Here is a 25,036-nt window from a genome sequence, read left to right as displayed (position 1 = left end):
CATTTAATACTGAAAGTACCTGAAACCATAAACATAAACTGTAAGTAAAAGGCTTAGTGAGTTCCCCCAAAGTACCACATACCAAACATACAACTAGGCTCCGCCTTGGGGTATATTTCAACCCAATAGACAAATATGGGCCCCGCCCTAGGGCCTCGCCATGGGGTATATTTCAACCCGAACATACCATAGTAGGCCCCACCCTGGGGTGTATTTCAACCCGGCATACAATAGTGGGCCCCGTCATGGGGTGTATTTCAACCCGATCATACAATAGTGGGCCCCGCCATGGGGTGTATGTCAAACTGATCACAAAACACATATATATCACATAACATCTAGCATTCTATACAAACGAATAATGGGTCGGCATTGGTGCCTTCAACCCATGGATATAGTGAGGAGACTTATCTCACAGACAGATGAAAAGGCTGAAGCAACACGCTACTCCGGAAACCAACTCTACCGGTCACCGTTACAAATAACAGCGACCAAAACTCATACTACAGCTCAAAATACCCTTTGGTCAAACTTGGTCAAAATCCGGTCCAAGTCAAAAGGCCAAAAAGCCAAAAAGTCAACCGAGTCAACTCAGCTGAGAACGCATAGCGTTCTCAGGCCTTTGTTCAGAGCGCGAAAAAGACCATAGACGCTTAACATTCCTGGGGGACGCATAGCTCATACGTGTAGAATGTACTAGTTTTAATCTTAATTAACTTAAGCAAAAACAAACACACGGAAGGCAGTGTACCTATCGATTAGCAGTTTAGTGTAGGCAAGTAAGATATCGAACTTAGGGAACGGTAAACAATTAAAAATACTACTAATATTATCTAAATAAAACAATTATTAAAAGGGGGGGTTTTCTCTAGTTTTTCAAGACTAGAAACTTAAGCAATTACTAAGCACTTAACAAGGAACAATTAACAACTAAAAGTGAAACAAAAGACAACTAGATTCAATAAGATTAAAGAGACTTCCGTTTAGATTCGATTCACTTATTCCTATGGTTGATTTCGTGGCAAGTGCAATGGATTAATATATCTTCACTTACCGATTTCTAATGTGATTAAGTTCATGTTCACTATTACTAATCCTTTAGCAAACAAATCAATTCAAGCAGTGATCATGTGATTAAATTAAAGAGTTTACTAGTGTTCAATTCGAATCAAGCAAGAATTGTAATGGTAGTTAATTAAATTGGTTGGTTCATTTAACCCATATATGGTTAGTCATCATACATGCTCACACATTAATTTACTTATTTTCTAATTAACCCTAGGTTATGTTCAAAACACTAGGCTTATAATCTTGTTCTCACAAAAATCATAAGATGCAAGCAATCAAGCAGATGTTCATACAACTCAATATACTTAGTAATTAATAGAAAATAATTGTCATTAACACATAAGGATCTTATAACAAGCTTATCATGATAAATAACCAAATCAACTTAATCCAAAGCCACTCAATCAACACATAGTAATAAGATCATCTATTCTAAACGAAAGTATGGTGTTTTGGCCCATAACTTCAGCAAATAAAACCATAAACTCGAAATCTAATATTGTAAACATGATTCACACAAAAGAATTAAGAAAGAGTAATGATTAATTGCCTTCGATCTCTTCAAAAATAGCCTCTAATCGAATTCTGAGTTCCACGGCTTCTTGAGAATGTCTCTGGCCTCCAAAAGTCGCTAAAAACTCCCAACAATCGTTAGGGTTTCGAACAGAAACGATCTTTATATAGATTCTGAAAATAGGCTCAGCACGTCGTGTTCAAGGACCAAACACGCCGTGTTCTTCATTAAAAACGCGTGGATGACAAAGCACTATTTTGTCGGGAATTTCCATATCAACACACCGTGTTTAAGGCAAACACGTCATGTTCTTCTTCAATTTCATCTTCTTTCTTCAAAATCCAAATTCCAAGCTTCCAATCGCCAATTTTGCTTCCTTTTCCTTCCGAGCATGTCTTTGTTGCTGAAAATGAAATTTCAAACTAATAAAGTACCTTTTGTTCAATATTTGAGATAAAAACAACATAAAGTATTAAAGATAATGCATGAATTATATGACTAAATATGCCCATATCAATAGCGTCTCCAGCTGCTTCCTTTTTCTTGTATTAAGAGCTTAATCCTTAAGCTCTTTCATCCAAATTACAGATCTAGGCCTCAAATGATGTCCTTAACCATAAAGCTTCTAACTTTATGGTCTAGCATGGCTATTAAGTGCTAAATATCAAAAACCCTAACTTCTTAACCCATGAAGACATCCTAGTTTATGCGTGGAAGGAAACTAACGAACAAGAGTACATTTTTGTGGCTTATCACACCCTAAAACATCTGAAAGGACAACTCAAAGGCCCTGGAGTATTCCATACTCACAAGGATCAAGATTTGGGACAAAAGGGGTGTAACTTTTAAGCTAGAACAATATCTAAAGGAAAACTCATCAAGGTTGGCGCTTTATACCTTCAAAAGATGCACAAGGGAGAGTAGATGTTGGACCCAAGGACTTGAGTGAAACACCACAACTTCAAGATTCTTTTTTCACCACCAAGAACACCAAAACAGCACCAAAATGATACTCCAAGCTTCAAAACACACTCACACACTTTAGGGTTTCGAAAAAAGAGAGGGGGATGGAGTCAAGGAAAGGTATGGGGATATAATGATGGTTAAATAGGGTCCAAACCCTAAAAATAGGGTTTTGAGTCCAGGCTGCAAACGTGATGCGTTCGGGAAGGACGCATAGCATCCACAACGCCATGCGTTCAGAACCGGACGCATAACGTCCAACTGAGCATGCACATCCTCCAAACGCTACAAGGGACCCATTTTGCAAACATTTCTCATAACTAGGGTATAAAAGGAATACCTGAAAAATAAGATGTTACACCTCTCCCCCACTTGAACTAGACTTCGTCCTCGAAGTCCGCTGCTTTGAACAAATCAGGGTAATGCTCTCGCATCTCCACCTCGGGCTCCCAAGTCCGTTCGGAACCCTTCTGATGCTGCCATTGAACCTTAACCTAAGATACCACCTTATTCCACAAGGTCTTCGTCTTCCTATCCAAGATCACCACTGGTCTCTCAGCATAATTCAGGCGATCATCAACCTGAATATCGTCCAAAGGGATTGTAACATTTTCATTTCATGTATTTTTATCCTTTTAGCCCTTAATCTTAAAACCCTTGCATTTTGGTCCCTAGCCGAGTACGTTGGGCGTACGCTAGGAGTACGTTGGGCATAATGGCTCGATAGAATGGTCGCGGAGGCAGCCACGTACGCGGGGTGTACATGGAGGTACGCAGGGCGTTTAGTAACCAGGGGTAAACCCTAATTTTTAGAGGTTATGCCCTATTTAAACACTTTAAGTTGCTCATGGACTTTCTTATGACCAGCCTCCACCTCTCCAAACCCTAAGAACGAAACCCTAATTTCCTTTTGAGTGTTTTGAGCTTCGAAGTGAACTTTGAAGGTGTTTTTTGTGATCTTGAAGGAAGAAGAACTCTTGGAAGTTGCATTGGTGTGGCTAGAGTTTGTGGATCCAAAATCATCACCAACTTGGAAAGCTTTTGGAGGTATAAATCTCTTAACTTGATGGTTCTTTTGATAGATCTAGTTAGGGCTTGTTTTTATGCTTTTTATGGTCCTTTAAGTCATGAATGAGAATATGAGATACTCCAGAAGCTAGTGATGGTAGATCTTAGCATTTTTGAGGTCCCTTGTTCATAAAAATGCAATATTTATGTGTTATATTGGACCATGCATGAGTTAGGGTTCTTATTATGGGTTTTATTGAGTATCGGGTCCCATTAAGGCATGCAAAGGAGTAAAGTTCCCAACTTTACATGTTAAGACATCATTTAGGATCAGATATGAGAATTGGACTTAGTGGCTTAACTGATTAAGCACTTAATGGCGAGTTTGAGCTGTTGTGGAGTACATTAGGCATACCCAGCTTGTACGCAACACGTACTGGCCAAAGATGGCGTACGCAGGGCATAAGTTTGAGTACGTTGGGCATACTCAGCAGTTGTTGACTTTTGTGATTTGGGTCATATTGGGCTTTTGGGTGTCATTGGTTTGGGCCTCAGTTATTGGGCCAAGGGAGGAAAGGTTAAAATGGTCTTTTACCCTGGGTGTTGGAAAAATGAACTAGATTTCGAGTTATGTTTTATGGCCCAATTATTAATTGGGGTTTTATTTGATTGATTAGCACGGGGATTTTCTGGTTCAGCAGCTCGATCATTTGTTTGACTAACAGCAGACTGAAGTGAGTTTGCTCACTATATTGTAGGACACTAGGATATGTTATGTTCTTGTAGTCTTTATGACTCCTGATGTATGTGTTATATGCATGTGTGCCTATTTGCTATATGTTTGTGGGGTGAAATAGACCCGGTACAGCCTAGTGCTGACATATGAGTTGAAATAGACTCGGGGGTGAAATAGATCCGGGGTGAAATAGACCCGATACGGCTGTGGGCCGACACATGAGTTGAAATAGACTCAGGGTTGAAATAGACCCGGGGGTGAAATAGACCTATCACAGCCTTGAGCTGGAAGATATGTATAGTATGCGATATTTTGGAGAACTCACTAAGCTTCGTGTTTACGGTTTTCAGTTTATGTTTCAGGTACTTCCGGATCGAAGGGGAAGAGCTCGGGATGATCGCATAGCAAAAACACCATGAATTCCCATTACTTTTCAATTTCTTTCTAAAAATAGTTATAATTTGGTTAATAAGGTTAAATAAATATCAAACCTAAAGTGTAATCATATATAAACTAAATTTCAATATTAAAATAATATATTTACTTCTACTTATAAAGTTATGTTTTTTAACTTTTAACATATTATACTTAATTTATTAGTTTTAATATATTGTTGGATGTAAACTATTATCATTTTAAAGATACAATTTTGGAACAATTTGTATAAAATACTTAAATTATTAATTTGAATATAACATTACAGGGTCAACTTAAATATAAATTTTAGTTTAACTTAAACAACCCAAATAATATTTTATAAATAGTTAAAAGTGATTAATCGTAGTGTCTTTCTAATAATGATTATAAGTTGGTTAATAAGGTTAAATAAATATCAAACCTAAAGTGTAATCATAAATATACTAAATTTCAATTTTAAAATAATATATTTACTTCTACTTATAAAGTTATGTCTTTAACTTTTAACATATTAGATTTAGTATGTTGTTGTATGTAAACCATTATCAGTTTAAAACTACAACTTTTGAAAAGTTTGGACAAAATATTTAAATTGTTAATTTAAATATAACACTACAATGTCAACTTAAATATAAATCTCAGTTCCACTTAAAAACCAAAGAATATTTTGTAAATAGTTAAAAATGATAAATTGTAGTGATAAATACAAAAACTAAATTGTAATCTCAATTTAACTAAAATATTTCCTAAAGATATTTTTATAATCTTTAAAAGTTTCAAATAAGTAGCTTAAAATAATTTACAATAAAAATAGTTAAAAATAACTCTATATAAATGGTTATATTATTACCTTTAAAATCAAAAAATAATGTCTGATGTTTTACATAATTATAATGATAGAAATTAAAACATTAAGCAAATAAATTTTAAAAAATTAATTAACAATAATAACAACTATAAATAACATTAAACCATATATTATATTTAGTTTTGTTGATCTGTAACTCGCGGATAAAAGTCATTCAAACGATTGAGATTATGCAGTTATAATAGATGTATATATTATCATATAATTCAAAATAATCAATATATTATATCAATTTAGTATACGAATTATTATATCAAATTTAACAACAACGTTATTGCTATATTTAAAAAAACATGTATTTGTAAAGACTTCAATTATATAGGTGTTTATGCGCAACGCGCGGGCATTCGCCTAGTTTGAACATAAAGTCGGCCCTGCTGCATACGCTATGCGTTTAGGAAGGACGCATAGCGTCCATAACGCCATGTGTTCAGAACCGGACACATAGCGTCTCACTGAGCACGCACTTCCTCCAAACGATGCAAAGGGACCCATTTTGCCAACATTTCTCATAATAAGGGTGTAAAAGGAATACCTGAAAAATAAGATGTTACAATTTCCCAAAAATATTCGGATTTACCCTTAAGTTTTAAAAAATGTTCGGATTTATTTGTACTTTGATTATTAGTTTGATTATTATTATTATTATTTTCATTATTATTATTATTATTATTATTATTATTATTATTAATACGTTTTTAAATGTATAAAAATATTTTATACATACCTTTTTAAATGTATAAAAAGATTTTCATAGATATAAATACATTTTTAAAAATATATGTACTTGTATTTAGTGTTTATATACATTTGAAAGCATATGTATTCCTTTAAAAATGTATTTATATATTAGGAATGTTTTTATTTGTATTTAGCAGGTATAAATATATATTCATTTCATATAAAAACAGATTATATACATATAAATACAAAAATGCCTATTTATAAGGTTTATATTGTATAAATGATATAATTATATGTATTTGTACATATTACTAAGTATAAATATAAACTTATTTCATATTTATATATATATATATATATATATATATATAAAGGAAACATTTTTTTTATTTTGGGTGATTCATCAACCAAAACACAAAAAAAAGGTTTTTGATATTTGCTTACTAACTATAAATATGTATTTATTTCATATTTATATGTATACGATACTTTTTATACTATATATATATATATATATATATATATATATATATATATATATATATATATATATATATATATATATATATATATATGGTTAGGTTATAATGTGGATGTAGGGATGAATATGGACCAATGATTTTGGTTATTTTAAGAAATTGATTTACCAATATTATTAATTTAAAGAAAATAGAATATATGTCATTTAATTTAAAAAAAATAGAATATATGTCATTTAATTTAAAAAAAAAGGTAATATTGTACATTTGCATTATCTTCAATTTAGGAAACATAAGATTAATTAATGAAATTTTCAGAATTTAAGGGATATTTGATACTTTCTATTCTGAATTCTTGATTTTTTTTAATTAATTCAATTTTAATCCTAACGCTATTTTTAATTTTACCCATTTTTTTATTCTGACATAATAATTTTCTAATAGAATGATATTCTATGAGAATGCTAGAATACAAATTTTGCGGAATAACATTGCATTTGAATAACATAGAATTTGAAAGGTTAAAATGTTAATGTAAAAGATATATTCTTGTAGAATCTGGTTACACTTTTATACAAATGAAAATAAAAATACAATTATAAAGTGCAATACATCAAATGAATAAAAAATCTTAAAAAAAAAAACATTCTTGCAATTCTTTTAAGAATCCTCATCTGCTTTTAGTTTGTTTCCAGTATTTATGTAATGTAAAACGTAAAAAAGATTCATCTTTTAAATAATACCGTGTTATTGACCTGCAAGCAGAATAATAGGCATTCTGTGAGAATCTGGGAATTACATAAAACACGTGTTCTTAATATCATATTCTGTTAGAATGTAAAGCAAATTCTAGGTGAAATCCAAAAGATGTTAAATGTTTAAAGAACAAATACTATAAAATGAAATTTGATCAACTGTGATAACACCATTGACCCCGTTTTGCATTTGTTTTTATTATTTAAGAACAAATCACTTAACTTGTTGCTAATATTGTATGCTTAGGCTTGAGTCAGCTGCTTCTATCCTAAAATCATCAATCTGAATTGAATGAGATTCTAAGTTCCATTAAGTACAGACTAATAAAGTAAGTGGAAACCAGAAGCAAGATAATTTGGTGAAATACCACTAAACATAAGGTCATAAACCTAAGGAAAGAAGAGATATTGATGCAGATTACACCCATGAGAGTTCATCATTACATTCCTAAAGAATATTAAATGTAACATCACTGAAACAGAAAAATGAAACTTACAGCCCATTATGTCTTGTAAGTTGTTAAATAAGAGCGTCTTTCTTTTCTTCAGAAATGTCATTGGTAAAGGTAATAGCAATAACTCAATAAGGCTTTTACAATTACAAATATTTATAGTAGGTATCATCTAAATTTATAGGGAAATGCCAAATAGTGTTGTTAAAGTTCTTGGGCAAAAGAGGGAATATAATTCTACAGGAGATAAAGAGAACTGAAGGTTTAATGTGTTTGACAAGCAATGAAATTGATAAGAGAACATCGGTGCCTGCTTCTTCAAGGATCTGATGAATGTAGTAAAGAAATCCAATGATGACAGAGAAGTAAACAAGAAATTGACAAAATAGTTTGGATTTAATTCTAAAACCCTAATTACAAGGTGAAAACTAGGGATATAAGATTGATTTTGTTAAATGTTGAAGTAATTGATGATCAAATCCAACAAACAATGTATACTTGACTCTTGATTAAAAAATATCATACCAGTTTGCACCTTTGGTTATAGCTTCAGTCGGGTGAAGCATCAAGCATGGTCGATCTGAATATGTTCTGGTCCATGAGGTATTTAGGGTAAAGTGTAGCCTGGCTCACTAGGGCAGCGGCCTGAAAGGACTCAGCGGCCGTCGGCGTATCAGCACCTATAATTGACGTTACATCACAATCGCGCAATTTCTTTGAAAACCTGAAGATGAAACCCACACGAACAAACATTCAAAGGGAGGAGAAAAGAATCGAGCCTTAGAATCACATCACGATCTCGCAAAACGACAAGGGAAGAGTGAACAAATGGAGATGGTGGAGAAGATCGGAGACGATTGCATAATGGAGTCGGTGGTGTAGATGTCACTCTTCAGAGATCGTCACAGTTGAACAGATTATGATTTCTGTTGTCGACGTAGGAAGAAAAGGGGGAAAGAAATCAAGAACATAAAAAAACCCCAGTATTCTGGTGTCGATGGTGTAACACCCCGATTCTCATGTATTTATTTATATAAGCATTTCTTTGATTTCAAGGTCTACTCGACGAGTTGGTTGCCCTACTCATCGAGTAGCAGCGGGTTGGTCCACGTATTTTAGTGACCTACTCGCCGAGTCCAAGAAGGGACTCGACGAGTAGGAGTTGGAAGATGAAATCCTAAATCCCGGGGTATTGCACCCTATTTAAAGGATCATTGGCCTTCCCTTCCCCAGCCTCCCCTTTACAGTTACTTGACACCCTTAAACCCTAATTCGTGTGAGTGTACTCCATTTGTGTTCTTAAGCTTGGGAAGAGGATTTTTGGTGGGAAGAAGCTTGGAGATCAAGTGACTAGGAGCAAGAAACGTGTGGAACCAGAAATCTACCTCAGTTGGCATCCTTTTTGGAAGGTATTACGCCGTTATCCTAACCCCCTTTTCATTCTAGATCTATTTTGGGTGGATTTTAGGGCTTTTCTAGCTTATTAGGAAGCCTTTCTTGTGTTTGAGCTAAGATCTGAGGTTGCAACCTCAGATCTGAACTCTCTTGGGTCTCTAAGTCCATAAAGTTTCTAGCTTTTGCAAGAATGAGACTCTCCTAAGGTGTAAAGCTCCATTAGAAGCTTAGATTGGTCATTTAGAGTCTCTAGGGCCTTGCATGCACGTAAAGTTTGCAACTTTACGTGATAAACATGCCTTAGAAGCTTGGATCTGCAATATGGAGCTGTTGCATGGCTTAAAAAGTACCTGTATGGATGAAGGTCTAAAGGGACTCGGCGAGTTGCATAGTCAACTCGGCGAGCCACATGAAGATGGTCCTGTACTCGACGAGTTGGATGAACAACTCGGCGAGTCCGTTGAAGATTGTCGTAGACCCGGCGAGTCAGTAGAATGACTCGGCGATTCGGTTAGGGTTTTCCCAACCTTAGGACACGTATGAACTTGGCGAGTTGTAAAGGGAAAACTCGGCGGGTTGGCCAAGGGGTTACGGCCACTGACACTAGGAACTCGACGAGCCACTCGAGTGACTCAGCGAGTTGGCGAGTCATGCCAGGAACTCGGCGAGTAGCTAAGGGTACTCGACGAGTTGAGTTCAACATGGACTGTTGACCTTGAAAGTTGAATTGGACTTTGGGCAAGGGTTGACTATTGGACTTCTAGAAGTATCTTGGGAACCTATGAACTTTGTGATGTGTCGGATATAGGTGGTGGAGTTTGTGGTGGTGATCCGGGAGTTGAGCTTTCTAGTTTCAGACGACAGTTGCGCGGTGAGTTATCCTCACTATACTAAGGGGTCTAAGGCACCAAGGTCGGCCCATTGAATATGTTATCCAAGTAGTGTTATTATGTTGAGTGTGGATTAGTGATTGCATGCTAGTGGTTATGCCAGTTGGGTAGATCTGTAGGGTTACCGGCGTTGTTATATGATTATTTGCATGTACAGTGGTTATGTTTATATGTGGACATGTTATGTGGGATGGGTTGAGGTGATACTGCTCCGTGCGGTAACCAACAAACCCGGGAGCATTCCAGATGCGAGCTAAGGGAGACTCGTACTGTGGGCTCGAGAGTATTCTAGTTAGGAGCTGAGGGAGACTCGTATTGTGGGCTCGATGGCAAGCGAGATGTGAGTTGTGGGCCCGTAAGGCAATCCAGACTCACACTGTGGGCCCAGGGGGTAATCCATTTTGTAAAGCTGTGGACCCAGTACATGCTGTTGTTTATATAGCTGTTATGTGCAGTGTATCGGTATTTTGGGGGAACTCACTAAGCTCTCGGGCTTACAGTTATAGTTCATTGTTTCAGGTACATCAGGGGATCGCGGCAAGGCGAAGGCGTGATCGTACAGCTCCTCATGTTTTGTTTATGTTTCTGGGAAAACTATGATATTATACATTTTGAAAACCAGTGTGTAATGTTTTGATGAATTTGGAATGAGTTTTAAAGTTAAATTTGAAAAAAAAAAAAAATGGGTGTTACAAGTTGGTATCAGAGCCTTGGTTTGAGTGAATTGGAGGAACATGCGTGTGAATCGAGTCTCAAATCAAGGAAAGGTTTTCAAATGATTTCTAAAAATGGTTTTTCAAAATAAGTAAAGGAGGATGCAGGGTGTACGATCAGCCGGAGCCAGTAAGTAGACCCCAAAATGTCATACAGTTATTTGATTATGTGATATGTTAGAACAACATGCTAGAGATAGGCTAGGGATCTTCAGGAATTGCATGATAGAATTGCGTGATTATATGATGCCTGCTAGCCTAGGGTTTTCCTTATATGAAATTGACATCATTACTGTAGTTGCTTAGTGTATGCATTACGATTATACATAATTAAGATCTTATAGCCTGAGAATGTTTGATTTGGCCTTATGTTCTCTTCTTGTTTGATTGAGAGCTTAGGGTAGGATTGGATATTCGAAAGTCTATAGGATCCAGCATTATATATGGCTAGCATACACTAGTGCTGCAGGGTTGGTGAAAGTTTCATGGATGGGTGGGTTGTGAGAGGCCGGGAGGCCAGTTATGAGATATTTAGCATTCCTCTAGGAGTGGAGATTGAGCGCTCGCTATGCTTGTGTATTATTAGGGTGTTGTGGTGATACTTGAGACAAATATGGGTAGGTGTGGAAGGTAGTATGGGCCCGTACTACTGAAAGCACAGGACCCATACGCGTATTAAGGAAGTCACAACCCCTAGGGTTAGTCGGGAGTTGGCTCCCAGTTATTTATGTGGATTATCTGATATCTTGTGGTATGTTTCAAAATGGTGATGACGAGACGCTTTATGGCTGGATCCGGTTCAGGATCAGGATCAGGAGATGGAGGCCAGGAGGGGCCAACAGCACCTAAGCTCGTGGTGCAGATGAGTATAGAGGAGTTGGATGCCAGGATTCGGGAGATCCTGCATGATGAGGTTGCTGCTGCGTTCCAGGCATAGCTGCCGGAGATGTTCGGGTCGATTAAGACCGCCATGGTTGAGTACTTTGATGAGCGCTACGCAGCTCTTGCAGAGACAGCTTCCGCAACAGCTGCATCAGCTGTATCCGCGGCAGGGGGAGGAGTTAGTAGGGGCTTTCAGTACAGGGACTTCGATAACACGAAGCCCCCTACTTTTGATGGGACGCAGGACCCCATCAAGGCTATGAGGAGGATCTCAGATGTGGAGGGGTGTTTCTTTACCTGCTCGTGTCCTACTGACCAGAAGGTCAGGTGTGCTCTGAACCTGCTAAGGTCCGGGGCCAAGGACTAGTGGAGATTTGCGATTGGGTCGTACACTGATGATCAGAGAGCTGTTGTTACTTGGGAGCAGTTCAGGGACATGTTTCGCGCCCGTTACATTCCGCGGGTCGAGCGGGAACGTTTGGCACAGGAGTTTCTGAGTTTGAGACAGGATGGGGAGTCGGTGACGGAGATCACCCGTATGTTCACTGAGAGGGCGATGTTTTTCCCGGAGTTTGCTTCCGAGCAGGCCCATATGACCCGTTATCTGAGCATGCTCAAGACGGATATTCGTAAGTTTGTGTCTACCCAGCGATGTGATACTCTTCTGGAGTTGCAGGAGGCCGCTAGACGGCGTGAGTTGGAGATTGAGCTACAGTTAAGAGAGCAACGGCAGGCCCCGGCACAGTCTCAGCCGGCGCCGAAGCGGTCTAAGACCGCTGATAGTAGGACCGGGGATCTGCAGAGTCGCACTTGTGGGAAGTGTGGCAAGGGTCATTCTGGTGTGTGTCGAGCTGGTAGTAGGTGCCACAGGTGTGGCAAGGAGGGGAATTACGCAAAGGACTGTTGCCAGGCAGTCCCAATTCAGGGTATGAGGTTATGTTATCACTGCAATCAGGTTGGCCACGTGAAGGCCAATTGTCCGTTACTTGCCGCTAAGCCGGCGTAGGCTCCCGCGCCGGCTACACTGAGGATTACCGATGGGAGGCAGGATAGGGCAGAGCCCCCGAAGGCTCAGGGGCGTGCCTTTCAGCTTACGGCCGAGGAGGCCAAGGCAGCACCAGATGTGGTTGCTGGTATGTTTCTATCCTTTATATCATTTACGATATCTGATGTATGCTTATCTGTTGTACCTGTGATTAGGTACGTTTCTAGTGAACTCCTTACCTGCATTGGTTTTATTTGACTCGGGGGCGAGTCGGTCTTTTGTATCTCAGACATTTATTAGGGAGTTCAGAGTGCCAGTAGGCGAGCTAGAGTGTCCGTTGCGAGTCTCTATCGCCAACGAACACGGGGTTTCTGCTTCTTCGATCTACCGAGGGTGTGAGATGGAGATCTTCAGGATACCTTTTCTGATAGACTTGATTCCGATCCCCATGGGGGATGTATGCGTGATTGTGGGGATGGACTGGCTCAGTCATTTCGATGCCATGAATTATTGCGAGGGTCAGCGGGTAGTGGTTCGAACCCCAAGTGGGGGAGAGTAGATTGTATATGGTGAGGGCACCAGAGTGGGATCAGGGTTTTGTTCAGCCGCCAGGGTTCGGCAGTATATTCAGCACGGGGGTGCGGGTTACCTAGCGTATGTATTGAATACGCGTGCCAGGGATCAGATTTCGGTTTCCGATGTTCCTGTGGTCGTCAGGGAGTTTGCAGATGTGTTTCCGGAGGAGTTGCCAGGGATACCTCCGGAGAGGCAGGTCGAGTTTCGGATCGACCTGGTGCCTGGTGCGGCCCCTATCGCCAAGGCGACGTACCGATTGGCGCTACCCGAGATGCAGGAGCTGTCGTCACAGCTGTAGGAACTGCTGGGCAAGCAGTTCATCCGACCTAGCAGTTCTCCGTGGGGAGCACCGATTCTTTTTGTCGGGAAGGACAGTTCGCACCGGATGTGCATCGACTACCGGGAGTTGAACAAGTTAACGGTAAAGAACCGTTATCCACTCCCGAGGATAGATGATCTCTTCGATCAGTTGCAGGGCGCATCTTGGTTTTCCAAGATCGATTTGAGATTCAGGTATCATCAGGTTAGAGTGAGGGAGGAGGACGTGGAGAAGACCGCGTATCGTACGCGTTATGGACATTACGAGTTCGTGGTGATGCCGTTTGGGCTCACCAACGCGCCAACAGTATTTATGGATCTGACTAATCGGGTCTGCAGACCGATGCTCGATCGTTCGGTCATTGTGTTCATAGATGATATCTTGGTGTATTCCAAGACCCGAGAGCAGCATGAGGAGCATCTACGAGAATTATTGGGAGTCTTGAGGCGAGAACGGCTCTATGCCAAGTTCTCGAAGTGCGAGTTTTGGTTGCGAGAAGTCCAGTTCCTTGGACACCTCGTTAACCAGGAGGGGATTTTGGTCGATCCGGCCAAAATCGAGGCGGTCATGCAGTGGGAGGTTCCTAAATCTCCCTCGGACATCAGGATCTTTTTGGGATTAGCGGGGTACTACCGGAGATTCATTCAGGATTTCTCCAAGATTGCAGTACCCTTCACTCGTCTAACGAGGAAGGGGTTAGATTTCCGGTGGGGCCCTGAGCAGCAGAGGGCGTTTGAGACCCTCCGACAGTGGTTGTACGAGGCCCCAGTCTTAACACTCCCGGAGGGAGTTGAGGATTTTGTGGTGTTCTGTGATGCATCCATCACAGGTTTGGGGGTGGTCCTCATGCAGAGAGGACGAGTGATAACTTATGCATCGCGGCAGCTCAAGCCGCATGAGACGAGATACCCTACGCACGATTTGGAGCTGGGAGCAGTGGTGTTCGCTCTCAAGATATGGAGACATTACCTATACGGGGTCCGTTGCACCATATACACGGATCACAAGAGCTTGAGGCATATCATGGATCAGCCGAACCTGAACATGAGGCAGCGCAGGTGGCTGGATGTAGTCAATGAATACGATTGTGAGATCCTGTACCACCCCGGTAAAGCGAATGTGGTGGCGGACGCTCTGAGCCGCAAGTCAGCTGGGTCTTCCATCCCAGCGAGATGTATGAGGATAGCGGTGGATTCTCCGCTTGTGAGTTTGATCAAAGATGCCCAGGTTGAGGGCACGCGACCGGAGAATTGGAAGTTGGAGAGGATCAAGGGTGAGAGTACCCGGTTTGTGCAGGATAGCCGGGGATTGTTGACCCGATGCGGTCGAGTTTGGGTTCCGATGTTTGGTGGGGTCAGGCAGACGGTCATGGAAGAGGCTCACAAGTCTCATTTTTCTATTCACCCGGGGGCCATCAAGATGTACAGAGACCTGAGTTTGAGTTACTGGTGGCCATGTATGAAGCGAGAAATCGCCTGGTATGTCGAGAGGTGCTTGACCTGCAGGATGGTCAAGGCCGAACATCAGAGGCCGCATGGTAAGCTGCAGCCTCTAGAGATTCCCATGTGGAAATGGGAACAAATACAAAGTTGCCGAGGACGACAAAGGGATTTGATGCTATATGGGTCATCGTAGATCGATTGACCAAGAGCGCCCATTTCTTGGCTATTCGGGAGAGTTCTTCGGCGGAGAAGTTGGCCGACGTGTATGTTCGCGAGATCGTCGCTCGCCATGGAGTTCCGGTCTCTATTGTTTCTGACCGAGATGTTAGATTTACCTCACGGTTCTGGCAGAAATTCCACGAGGAACTGGGCACGCGGATGCACTTTAGTACAGCATACCATCCGCAGACTGATGGTCAGAGTGAGCGGACCATTCAGACCCTCGAGGATATGTTGAGGGTGTGCGTTATTGACTTCGGTGGGAGTTGGGATTCCCACCTGCCCCTCGCAGAGTTCGCCTACAACAACATCTATCATTCCAGTATTGGCGCCCCGCCTTTCGAGTTGTTGTATGGACGGAGATGTCGCACACCAGTTTGTTGGGGTGAGGTTGGACACAGGGTGATGGGGCGAACGGAAGTAGTCTTGCAGACTACTGAGAAGATTCAGCAGATTAGGCAGCGTTTGAAACCGCTCAGAGTCGGCAAAAGAGCTACGCCGACAGACATCGATCTGAGTAAGAATTTCAGGTGGGTGATATGGTACTCCTGAAGGTCTCACCCTGGAAGGGTGTGATTCGCTTCAGGAAGAGGGGGAAATTGGGGCCCCGTTACATTGGGCTATTCAGGATCATTGCCAGGGTTGGCAAGGTGGCTTACAGGCTAGAGCTACCGGAAGAGCTTAGTCGGATTCACAGCACTTTCCACGTTTCGCAGCTGCGAAAGTGTATTATGGATGAGCGCCTGAATTACGTGGAGAGGCCTGTGGCCATACTGGAAAGGAAGATGAAAGTCCTGCGGAACAAAGAGATACCTTTGGTAACGGTACAATGGGAACATCGGAGGGGGTCCGAGTGGACGTGGGAGCCAGAGGCAGAGATGCGGGAGCACTACCCGGAGCTGTTTGTCGCGGCAGACTTCGAGAACGAAGTCTAGTTCAAGTGGGGGAGAATTGTAAAACCCCAATTCTCAGGTATTGATTTATATAATAATTTCTTTGATTTCAAGGTCTACTCGACGAGTTGGTTGCCCTACTCGTCGAGTAGCAGCGGGTTGGTCCACGCATTTTAGTGACCTACTCGCCGAGTCCAAGAAGGGACTCGACGAGTAGGAGCTGGCAGATGAAACCCTAAATCCCGGGGTATTGCACCCTATTTAAAGGATCATTGGCCTTCCCCAGCCTCCCCTTTACAGTTACTTGACACCCTTAAACCCTAATTCGTGTGAGTGTACTCCATTTGTGTTCTTAAGCTTGGGAAGAGGATTTTTGGTGGGAAGAAGCTTGGAGATCAAGTGACTAGGAGCAAGGAATGTGTGGAACCAGAAATCTACCTCAGTTGGCATCCTTTTTGGAAGGTATTAAGTCGTTATCCTAACCCCCTTTTCATTCTAGATCTATTTTGGGTGGATTTTAGGGCTTTTCTAGCTTATTAGGAAGCCTTTCTTGTGTTTGAGCTAAGATCTGAGGTTGCAACCTCAGATTTGAACTCTCTTGGGTCTCTAAGTCCATAAAGTTTCCAGCTTTTGCAAGAATGAGACTCTCCTAAGGTGTAAAGCTCCATTAGAAGCTTAGATTGGTCATTTAGAGTCTCTAGGGCCTTGCATGCACGTAAAGTTTGCAACTTTACGTGATAAACATGCCTTAGAAGCTTGGATCTGCAATATGGAGCTGTTGCATGGCTTAAAAAGTACCTGTATGGATGAAGGTCTGAAGGGACTCAGCGAGTTGCATAGTCAACTCGGCGAGCCACATGAAGATGGTCCTGTACTCGACGAGTTGGATGAACAACTCGGCGAGTCCGTTGAAGATTGTCGTAGACCCGGCGAGTCAGTAGAATGACTCGGCGATTCGGTTAGGGTTTTCCCAACTTTAGGACACGTATGAACTCGGCGAGTTGTAAAGGGAAAACTCGGCGGGTTGGCCAAGGGGTTACGGCCACTGACACTAGGAACTCGACGAGCCACTCGAGTGACTCAGCGAGTTGGCGAGTCATGCCAGGAACTCGGCGAGTAGCTAAGGGTACTCGACGAGTTGAGTTCAACATGGACTGTTGACCTTGAAAGTTGAATTGGACTTTGGGCAAGGGTTGACTATTGGACTTCTAGAAGTATCTTGGGAACCTATGAACTTTGTGATGTGTCGGATATAGGTGCTGGAGTTTGTGGTGGTGATCCGGGAGTTGGGCTTTCTAGTTTCAGATGACAGTTGCGCGGTGAGTTATCCTCACTATACTAAGGGGTCTAAGGCACCAAGGCCGGCCCATTGAATATGTTATCCAAGTAGTGTTATTATGTTGAGTGTGGATTAGTGATTGCATGCTAGTGGTTATGCCAGTTGGGTAGATCTGTAGGGTTACTGGCGTTGTTATATGATTATTTGCATGCACAGTGGTTATGTTTATATGTGGACATGTTATGTGGGATGGGTTGAGGTGATACTGCTTCGTGCGGTAACCAACAAACCCGGGAGCATTCCAGATGCGAGCTAAGGGAGACTCGTACTGTGGGCTCGAGAGCATTCTAGTTACGAGCTGAGGGAGACTCGTATTGTGGGCTCGATGGCAAGCGAGATGTGAGTTGTGGGCCCGTAAGGCAATCCAGACTCACACTGTGGGCCCAGGGGGTAATCCATTTTGTAAAGCTGTGGACCCAGTACATGCTGTTGTTTATATAGCTGTTATGTGCAGTGTATCGGTATTTTGGGGGAACTCACTAAGCTCTCGGGCTTACAGTTATAGTTCATTGTTTCAGGTACATCAGGGGATCGCGGCAAGGCGAAGGCGTGATCGTACAGCTCCTCATGTTTTGTTTATGTTTCTGGGAAAACTCTGATATTATACATTTTGAAAACCAGTGTGTAATGTTTTGATGAATTTGGAATGAGTTTTAAAGTTAAATTTGGAAAAAAAAATATATGGGTGTTACAAGTTGGTATCAGAGCCTTGGTTTGAGTGAATTGGAGGAACATGCGTGTGAATCGAGTCTCAAATCAAGGAAAGGTTTTCAAATGATTTCTAAAAATGGTTTTTCAAAATAAGTAAAGGAGGATGCAGGGTGTACGATCAGCCGGAGCCAGTAAGTAGACCCCAAAATGTCATACAGTTATTTGATTATGTGATATGTTAGAACAACATGCTAGAGATAGGCTAGGGATCTTCAGGAATTGCATGATAGAATTGCGTGATTATATGATGCCTGCTAGCCTAGGGTTTTCCTTATATGAAATTGACATCATTACTGTAGTTGCTTAGTGTATGCATTACGATTATACATAATTAAGATCTTATAGCCTGAGAATGTTTGATTTGGCCTTATGTTCTCTTCTTGTTTGATTGGGAGCTTAGGGTAGGATTGGATATTCGAAAGTCTATAGGGTCCAGCATTATATATGGCTAGCATACACTAGTGCTGCAGGGTTGGTGAAAGTTTCATGGATGGGTGGGTTGTAAGAGGCCGGGAGGCCAGTTATGAGATATTTAGCATTCCTCTAGGAGTGGAGATTGAGCGCTCGCTATGCTTGTGTATTATTAGGGTGTTGTGGTGATACTTGAGACAAATATGGGTAGGTGTGGAAGGTAGTATGGGCCCGTACTACTGAAAGCACAGGACACATACGCGTATTAAGGAAGTCACAACCCCTAGGGTTAGTCGGGAGTTGGCTCCCAGTTATTTATGTGGATTATCTGATATCTTGTGGTATGTTTCAAAATGGTGATGACGAGACGCTTTATGGCTGGATCCGGTTCAGGATCAGGATCAGGAGATGGAGGCCAGGAGGGGCCAACAGCACCTGAGCCCGTGGTGCAGATGAGTATAGAGGAGTTGGATGCCAGGATTCGGGAGATCCTGCATGATGAGGTTGCTGCTGCGTTCCGGGCATAGCTGCCGGAGATGTTCGGGTCGATTAAGACCGCCATGGTTGAGTACTTTGATGAGCGCTACGCAGCTCTTGCAGAGACAGCTGCCGCAACAGCTGCATCAGCTGTATCCGCGGCAGGGGGAGGAGTTAGTAGGGGCTTTCAGTACAGGGACTTCGATAACACGAAGCCCCCTACTTTTGATGGGACGCAGGACCCCATCAAGGCTATGAGGAGGATCTCAGATGTGGAGGGGTGTTTCTTTACCTGCTCGTGTCCTACTGACCAGAAGGTCAGGTGTGCTCTGAACCGGCCAGTTTTCTATTAGATCTGCTAAGAGGGTTATTGATGCTCACCGTTTACCTCAAGGTGGAATGCCTACTCGATGGAATAGATTCTTCCCCATCAAGATTAATGTTTTTATGTGGTGTGTGTTGTTAGATCGCCTTCCGTTCAGAACAAAGTTGGAAGAAAGAGGGTCAGACTTGGATTCGACTCTTTGTCCTATTTATCAAGGCAATTTAGAGACTATTTCTCATATTTTCTTCCAGTACTCTTTAGCAGTTTAAGTTTGGAATCGGGTGGCTAATTGGTTAGCATTAGATCGTCCGACTTTTTCCTCAGCGGTGAATATGGTAGAGTGGATTGACTCGAGACCGGTGGTGTGCATGGAAAGGGTAATCATTGATTTCATCTTTATGGTGGTCATTTGGGTGCTTTGGACTTACCGAAATGCGGTTTTATTTCGGAAGTCTAATTTTAAGAAACATTTTATTTTTGATTGTATCGTTGATAATTCATATCGTTGGTTTGTGTTTAGAAACTCTAAGGCCGGGATGCATTAGGTAGATTGGATGCAAAACTCAGTCATGCCTTAAGTTGTATTTTTAGCTAGCTTCTAGCTGGCTTTTCTTTTGGGTTTTTTATAATATTGTTGTTGTTCAAAAAAAATATGTTTTTTTACATATAAAATTAAGTAAAATACATATTTTATACATATAAAGTACATACAATACATATTTTATACTTATATTACGATATTTATATGTTAAACATTACATAAGTTTTTTTTATAGATATATGAATACCATTTGTGTATATAAATATGTTTGATGAAAGAAATGACAAAAAAAAAAAGTCTCAAGTTTTACACACTTGGTTGGAAAATTTGTGATTTTAACCAACCAAAAAAAATTTATGACTTTTTTCCAACTACGCGTGTAAAACTTGAGATTTTTATGGTACTTGCCCAAAGGGAAATCTCCGATAAAGTCTCAATATTTTTGGTCGGTTTGTTGTTTAATCCAGGCATTTATTTTTTGAACAGAAAAGTTCCGATTATCTAATTTTATACGATAGTATGTTATTTTCTATTGAAAAGAAATAATGACTATTTCGTTAATTTTGACAAAATATAAAATAATCAAAACTTTTTTATTCAAAAAATAAAAGTTTGGATTAAATCGTAAATTGACCTAAAATATTAAAATTTTATTGTAGAATTCCCTTGCCCAAATAACTAAATATGTGTATATAGTGACAAGGATGTTTAAAATACAAACTCCAAAATCAAATAAAAGTTTGATGTTATTTTGTGATTTAATCATTTTATTTTGTTTTTCCCAACAACAATCATTCAAGAATGACAATTTTTTTCTGTAAACTATTTTTACATGACCTGACATGATATAGCATGTTAAAATTGTCATAGTTTAATGGTTTTATTTCAGTATTTAGTGTGAAAAGTTTCAATAAAACTCTAAAATACAATATTTTTTTAATATTGTTATTTTAATCTGCTATAATATGTTAAATCAAAATGATCGATATATCTGAAAAAGTTAAAATCTAATGATTAAATCTTAAAAATGCTAAATTATAATGGTTTTTACATAATTTGACTTTTTAATATTCTGTTGTTTTTTTATTAAATATCCAAAAAAAAAACAATATTTGTTAGAAATTTGGTGGGAACAGAGACAGTGGAGAAAGACTATCTGCACCACCGTATGACCATTTCTATTTTCTCCCACGCGCAGTGGAACAACAATCAATATATTGAAAAATCTGAGAAGGTATTGACGGATTTATCCTGAATCAGTGGTCGAATCCTCTTAAACTCTCTCGTTAATTTAAGCAAGTCAACTATAATCGCTGATATTCTCGTTTGATCTTTCAAATCATCGCATTCGTGGTTCCAGTATGCTCCGGTGAATTCGTGCATAAAAGGTAATTTCTGCATCTTTTTTATGATTGTCATTCTCGTTAAGAAGTTGTTTCAGTTAGTGGTTGTGGATCTGAGCTTGATTTTGCTTTGAGGAGCTGTTGTTGATGAGTTTTAGTGATTTGCTTAATTTATCATATGATTCTAGAGTTAAACGATTGAAATCTAGCTTTGCTTTGAACCGATTAAGCCGAAAAAACTTTCTCGAGTGCTTCGCTTGTATTGATTAGTTAGAAACTTAAGACTGTTCTTCGCTTAGCAGCAGATGAAGATGAAAGAAAACTCAGCCTTATCTTTCGATTTGATTCAGGTCAATTGTACGGATTTGGTCATATGAAACTTTTGTTGCTTTTCTTAGACATAAAGAGGTACTTTCAATTGACAACGAAGTTGAAGCAGAGAGTAATCTAGCTTTTTCCAGCCTGTGACTTTGTAACTTCTTGTGACTTTAAGAAAAGTGGTAGTCCTTTTGTAGATGGTGAAACACCGACAATTCTAGGGCAAACGACAACTTGTACCACATGAGGTATAAATGATGTGTAATCAACTATTGTCCTTCAAGAATTAATGAACATTGCTGAATAATTGAGCTTGGTAGCTGCTACAAATATGACTTTTCACACATCATTTTTTCTGTGTTACAAGGTTGAGCATCACAAGAAAGTGTTTGTGAATCAAACAGACATGGGTTGTAGCTGCTTTGGTTCCAAACGTGTACAAAAGAAAGAGATAAACACTCGTCCAGAATTAGAAGGTATGCACATAATCTCAACTGTTCATTTACAAATCAATAACTTCACTCTTATCCAAAAAAAAACTCTAATTCTAACCTTTACATTATCACACAGGTTTTCCTCTAGATAACATAAGGAATTTTTCATATAGAGAATTAAGATTAGCAACCGATAACTTTGATCGAAGTGCAAAGATCGGGCGAGGTGGTTTTGGAATCGTTTACAAGGTACACACACTCACTCTCTCTCTCACACACACTTATACATACATACATATGAACTGAACATATATGCTTGATAAAAAATGTTAGGGAATCCTGAATAATGGAACACAAATAGCTGTAAAATCGCTTAGTGCTGAATCAAAGCAGGGAGTTCGTGAATTTTTAGCAGAAATAAATGCGATATCAAATGTGAGACATCGAAACCTAGTCGAGTTGATCGGGTGTTGTGTTGAAGGAACTCATCGTATTTTAGTGTATGAATTTTTGGAAAATAACAGCCTTGACTCTGCGCTTTTAGGTAATCAACAAAGTGAAAATGAGTTTTTTTTTTTTTTTTTTTTTTTTTTTTTTTTTTTTTTTTGTGTGTGTGTGTGTGTGTGTGTGTGATGTAACTTGATTACAATGTACAGGTAAAAAAATCCATATTGCAGAGCTGAACTGGAAACGAAGATCTGAGATCTGCATTGGAACAGCACGTGGTCTTGCATATCTTCATGAAGAACTTGAGCCACATATTGTGCATAGAGACATTAAAGCTAGTAATATACTTCTAGACAAACATTTCACACCAAAAATTGGAGATTTTGGATTGGCTAAACTTTTTCCAGATACCATTACTCATATAAGCACCAAAATAGCCGGAACTACGTGAGTTTCTATTACAATATTTCCTATTACAATTGGGGTTGATTTTCCAAATTACAATATATTTATACGATGAAAGTTGAAAGTACAATGATGTAATAAAATGAAATGAAAGTAAATAAATAAAATTATGTTGCTATAAAATTCGTTATTGTTGTTCCTTTTCAGTGGTTATTTGGCTCCTGAATACGTATTGGGTGGGCAGTTGACATTGAAAGCGGACGTTTATAGCTTTGGGGTTCTCGTTCTTGAGATAATTAGCGGTAGAGGCAGTTCAACGTCAGGTTGGGGTCCATCACAGAAACTTCTATTGGAATGGGTATGTGGTTTTCTCAATGAGGACAAATTTGTAATTCGTAAAAAATTAGGGCTTAATGGTTTATTTTGAGATTTTTTTTTTCTTGTTATGTAGGCGTGGGAGCTGTATGAAGAGGAGAAACTGTTGGAGCTTGTGGATCCAGAGCTAAAAACATATGATTCGGAGGAAGTGATAAAGTACATAAAAGTAGCTTTCTTTTGTACTCAAGCGACCGCCAGCCGTAGGCCAATCATGAGCCAGGTTGTCGACATGCTGTCAAGAAACATTCGACTAAACGAAAAACAATTGACGCCGCCAGGTTTTTTCCAAGATTCTAGCGGGAATAAAAAGGTATCTTCTGACGCTTCCACCAGCCGCCAGATAACTTCTTTTCCCACCACAATTACACAAGTAACCCCTCGATGAATTAAGAATAAGAAGAGAACATACATAGTTGATGATTTATTTATGAGCCGCCATATTCGTATGGCTGTCTTCGCTTAGCTGTCATTTGTAGCCGACGGCTAATGTTGATCTCAGTCGGTGACGGCGAACCTGCAACAGACAAACCTAACGGGGTCCAGGGACGGCTTTCTTTTCATCGTATATGTCGAGGGATGGCAGTTTTTTATTTTTTGTGGTCGAAAATTGAAATATTAAAGTAATTATGGGTTAATTTGTATATGATTAACACTTGATTAAACTAAAATATATTGGATTGATGAAAGAAATTTATAAGGGTGTTTGCAAATTACAAGTTGAAGTGGGAAAATACAGATCAAACTTATGTCAAGAAGATAGGTTCCGTTTAATGATTTAAAATCAAGTGAAATTGACACACTAGCACAATAAAGTTTTGGTTTTGTTCTGGATTGGTCACTCAAGTTATTTTTTGCGCAATTAGTCCCTCAACTTTCAAATTACCTGTCAATTACGTCATGTTGATCGATTTTAGTCGGTTGTCTGGTTACGAAGCTTACTTGGCAGTCCGACATGCAAGAGAAGTTAAGGCGTTATTGTAGCTATTCAACCACGTCACAACCTGGTCATCAACTACCTAATAAATGATACCCTCATATAGCATACTCCTGATTACATTATTTCCTTAATCCGACCATTCGAGCAAAGCTTTTCAAGTTAAGAGATCTCCCGATGGCTTCCTCATTCTCCTCCACCAGTCGAACAATGAGGCTACGAGCTCGGAGCGTTGGCGACGCGCACAACCTTCCCGATTGTGATTGTGACAAACCCTCATTGCAACGAACTTTTTGGTGCATTGGAAATTCTGGGAGGAGGTTGTAACATCCAAAATTCTGGTATGTCCTGAAACCCTAAGAAATGATAAGTTTGCATAATTGGTCCCTTAAGTACGCTGGGCGTACTTAAGTGTACGCTTAGCGTACCGCATAAAAATGGTCCCGGGGAATTCAGGGTACGCCGAGCGTACCTTGAGTTACGCGGGGCGTACGCGCCAGGGACGCAAACCCTAATTTTTCCGGACTTGAGGCCTATTTAAACAGTTTTAAGTCCCTTGGACTAAACCCTAGAGAGCCTCCACAGCCCTAGAACGTCCATATACTCCTGGAAACCTTGTGAGATCATTCTTAGGCCTTAAAGAGTGCATTTGTGGCCTTTTTGTGTGTATTTCAAGAAGAAGGGGTGGTCAAGCAAGCTTGGATCAAGAGGGTGC

The 25,036-nt window shown here is 40.0% G+C and overlaps 1 protein-coding gene across 5 annotated transcripts; it reads left to right on the top strand.

Moving 5' to 3' along the window:
- Positions 1-21,197: 21,197 nt before the first annotated feature.
- On the top strand, positions 21,198-24,077 carry LOC145124919 (cold-responsive protein kinase 1-like). 5 transcript variants are annotated; one of them, XM_079060398.1, is made up of 9 exons: positions 21,217-21,296; positions 21,423-21,450; positions 21,756-21,971; positions 22,091-22,199; positions 22,294-22,406; positions 22,491-22,701; positions 22,814-23,051; positions 23,217-23,367; positions 23,461-24,077. In XM_079060398.1, exons 4-9 carry the CDS (start codon positions 22,130-22,132, stop codon positions 23,770-23,772), a joined length of 1,095 nt encoding a protein of 364 aa, XP_078916524.1. In that variant the 5' UTR covers positions 21,217-21,296; positions 21,423-21,450; positions 21,756-21,971; positions 22,091-22,129; the 3' UTR covers positions 23,773-24,077. The 5 variants fall into 5 exon arrangements, with proteins under 5 accessions (XP_078916522.1, XP_078916521.1, XP_078916523.1 ...); XM_079060396.1 differs by having other exon boundaries at positions 21,198-21,450; positions 21,804-21,971; XM_079060395.1 differs by having other exon boundaries at positions 21,198-21,450.
- Positions 24,078-25,036: the final 959 nt, after the last annotated feature.

The sequence above is a fragment of the Lactuca virosa genome, chromosome 7, assembly GCF_052849685.1.
Source record: "Lactuca virosa cultivar CGN04683 chromosome 7, Lactuca_virosa_CGN04683_v6, whole genome shotgun sequence".
NCBI classification, from domain to species: Eukaryota; Viridiplantae; Streptophyta; class Magnoliopsida; order Asterales; family Asteraceae; genus Lactuca; species Lactuca virosa.
The sequence above is the reverse complement of the archived record's forward strand: the minus strand, read 5'-3'. Positions and strand labels throughout refer to the sequence as shown.

What these genes read in the sequence shown, in the direction of transcription:
- LOC145124919 (XM_079060397.1), top strand. Translation starts at nt 22,130, where the DNA reads ATGGGTTGTAGCTGCTTTGGTTCCAAACGTGTACAAAAGAAAGAGATA. An exon ending in GTTTTGGAATCGTTTACAAG is followed by an intron (nt 22,407 to 22,490) that starts GTACACACACTC and finishes AAAAAATGTTAG; the next exon opens with GGAATCCTGAATAATGGAAC. An exon ending in AGAAACTTCTATTGGAATGG is followed by an intron (nt 23,368 to 23,460) that starts GTATGTGGTTTT and finishes CTTGTTATGTAG; the next exon opens with GCGTGGGAGCTGTATGAAGA.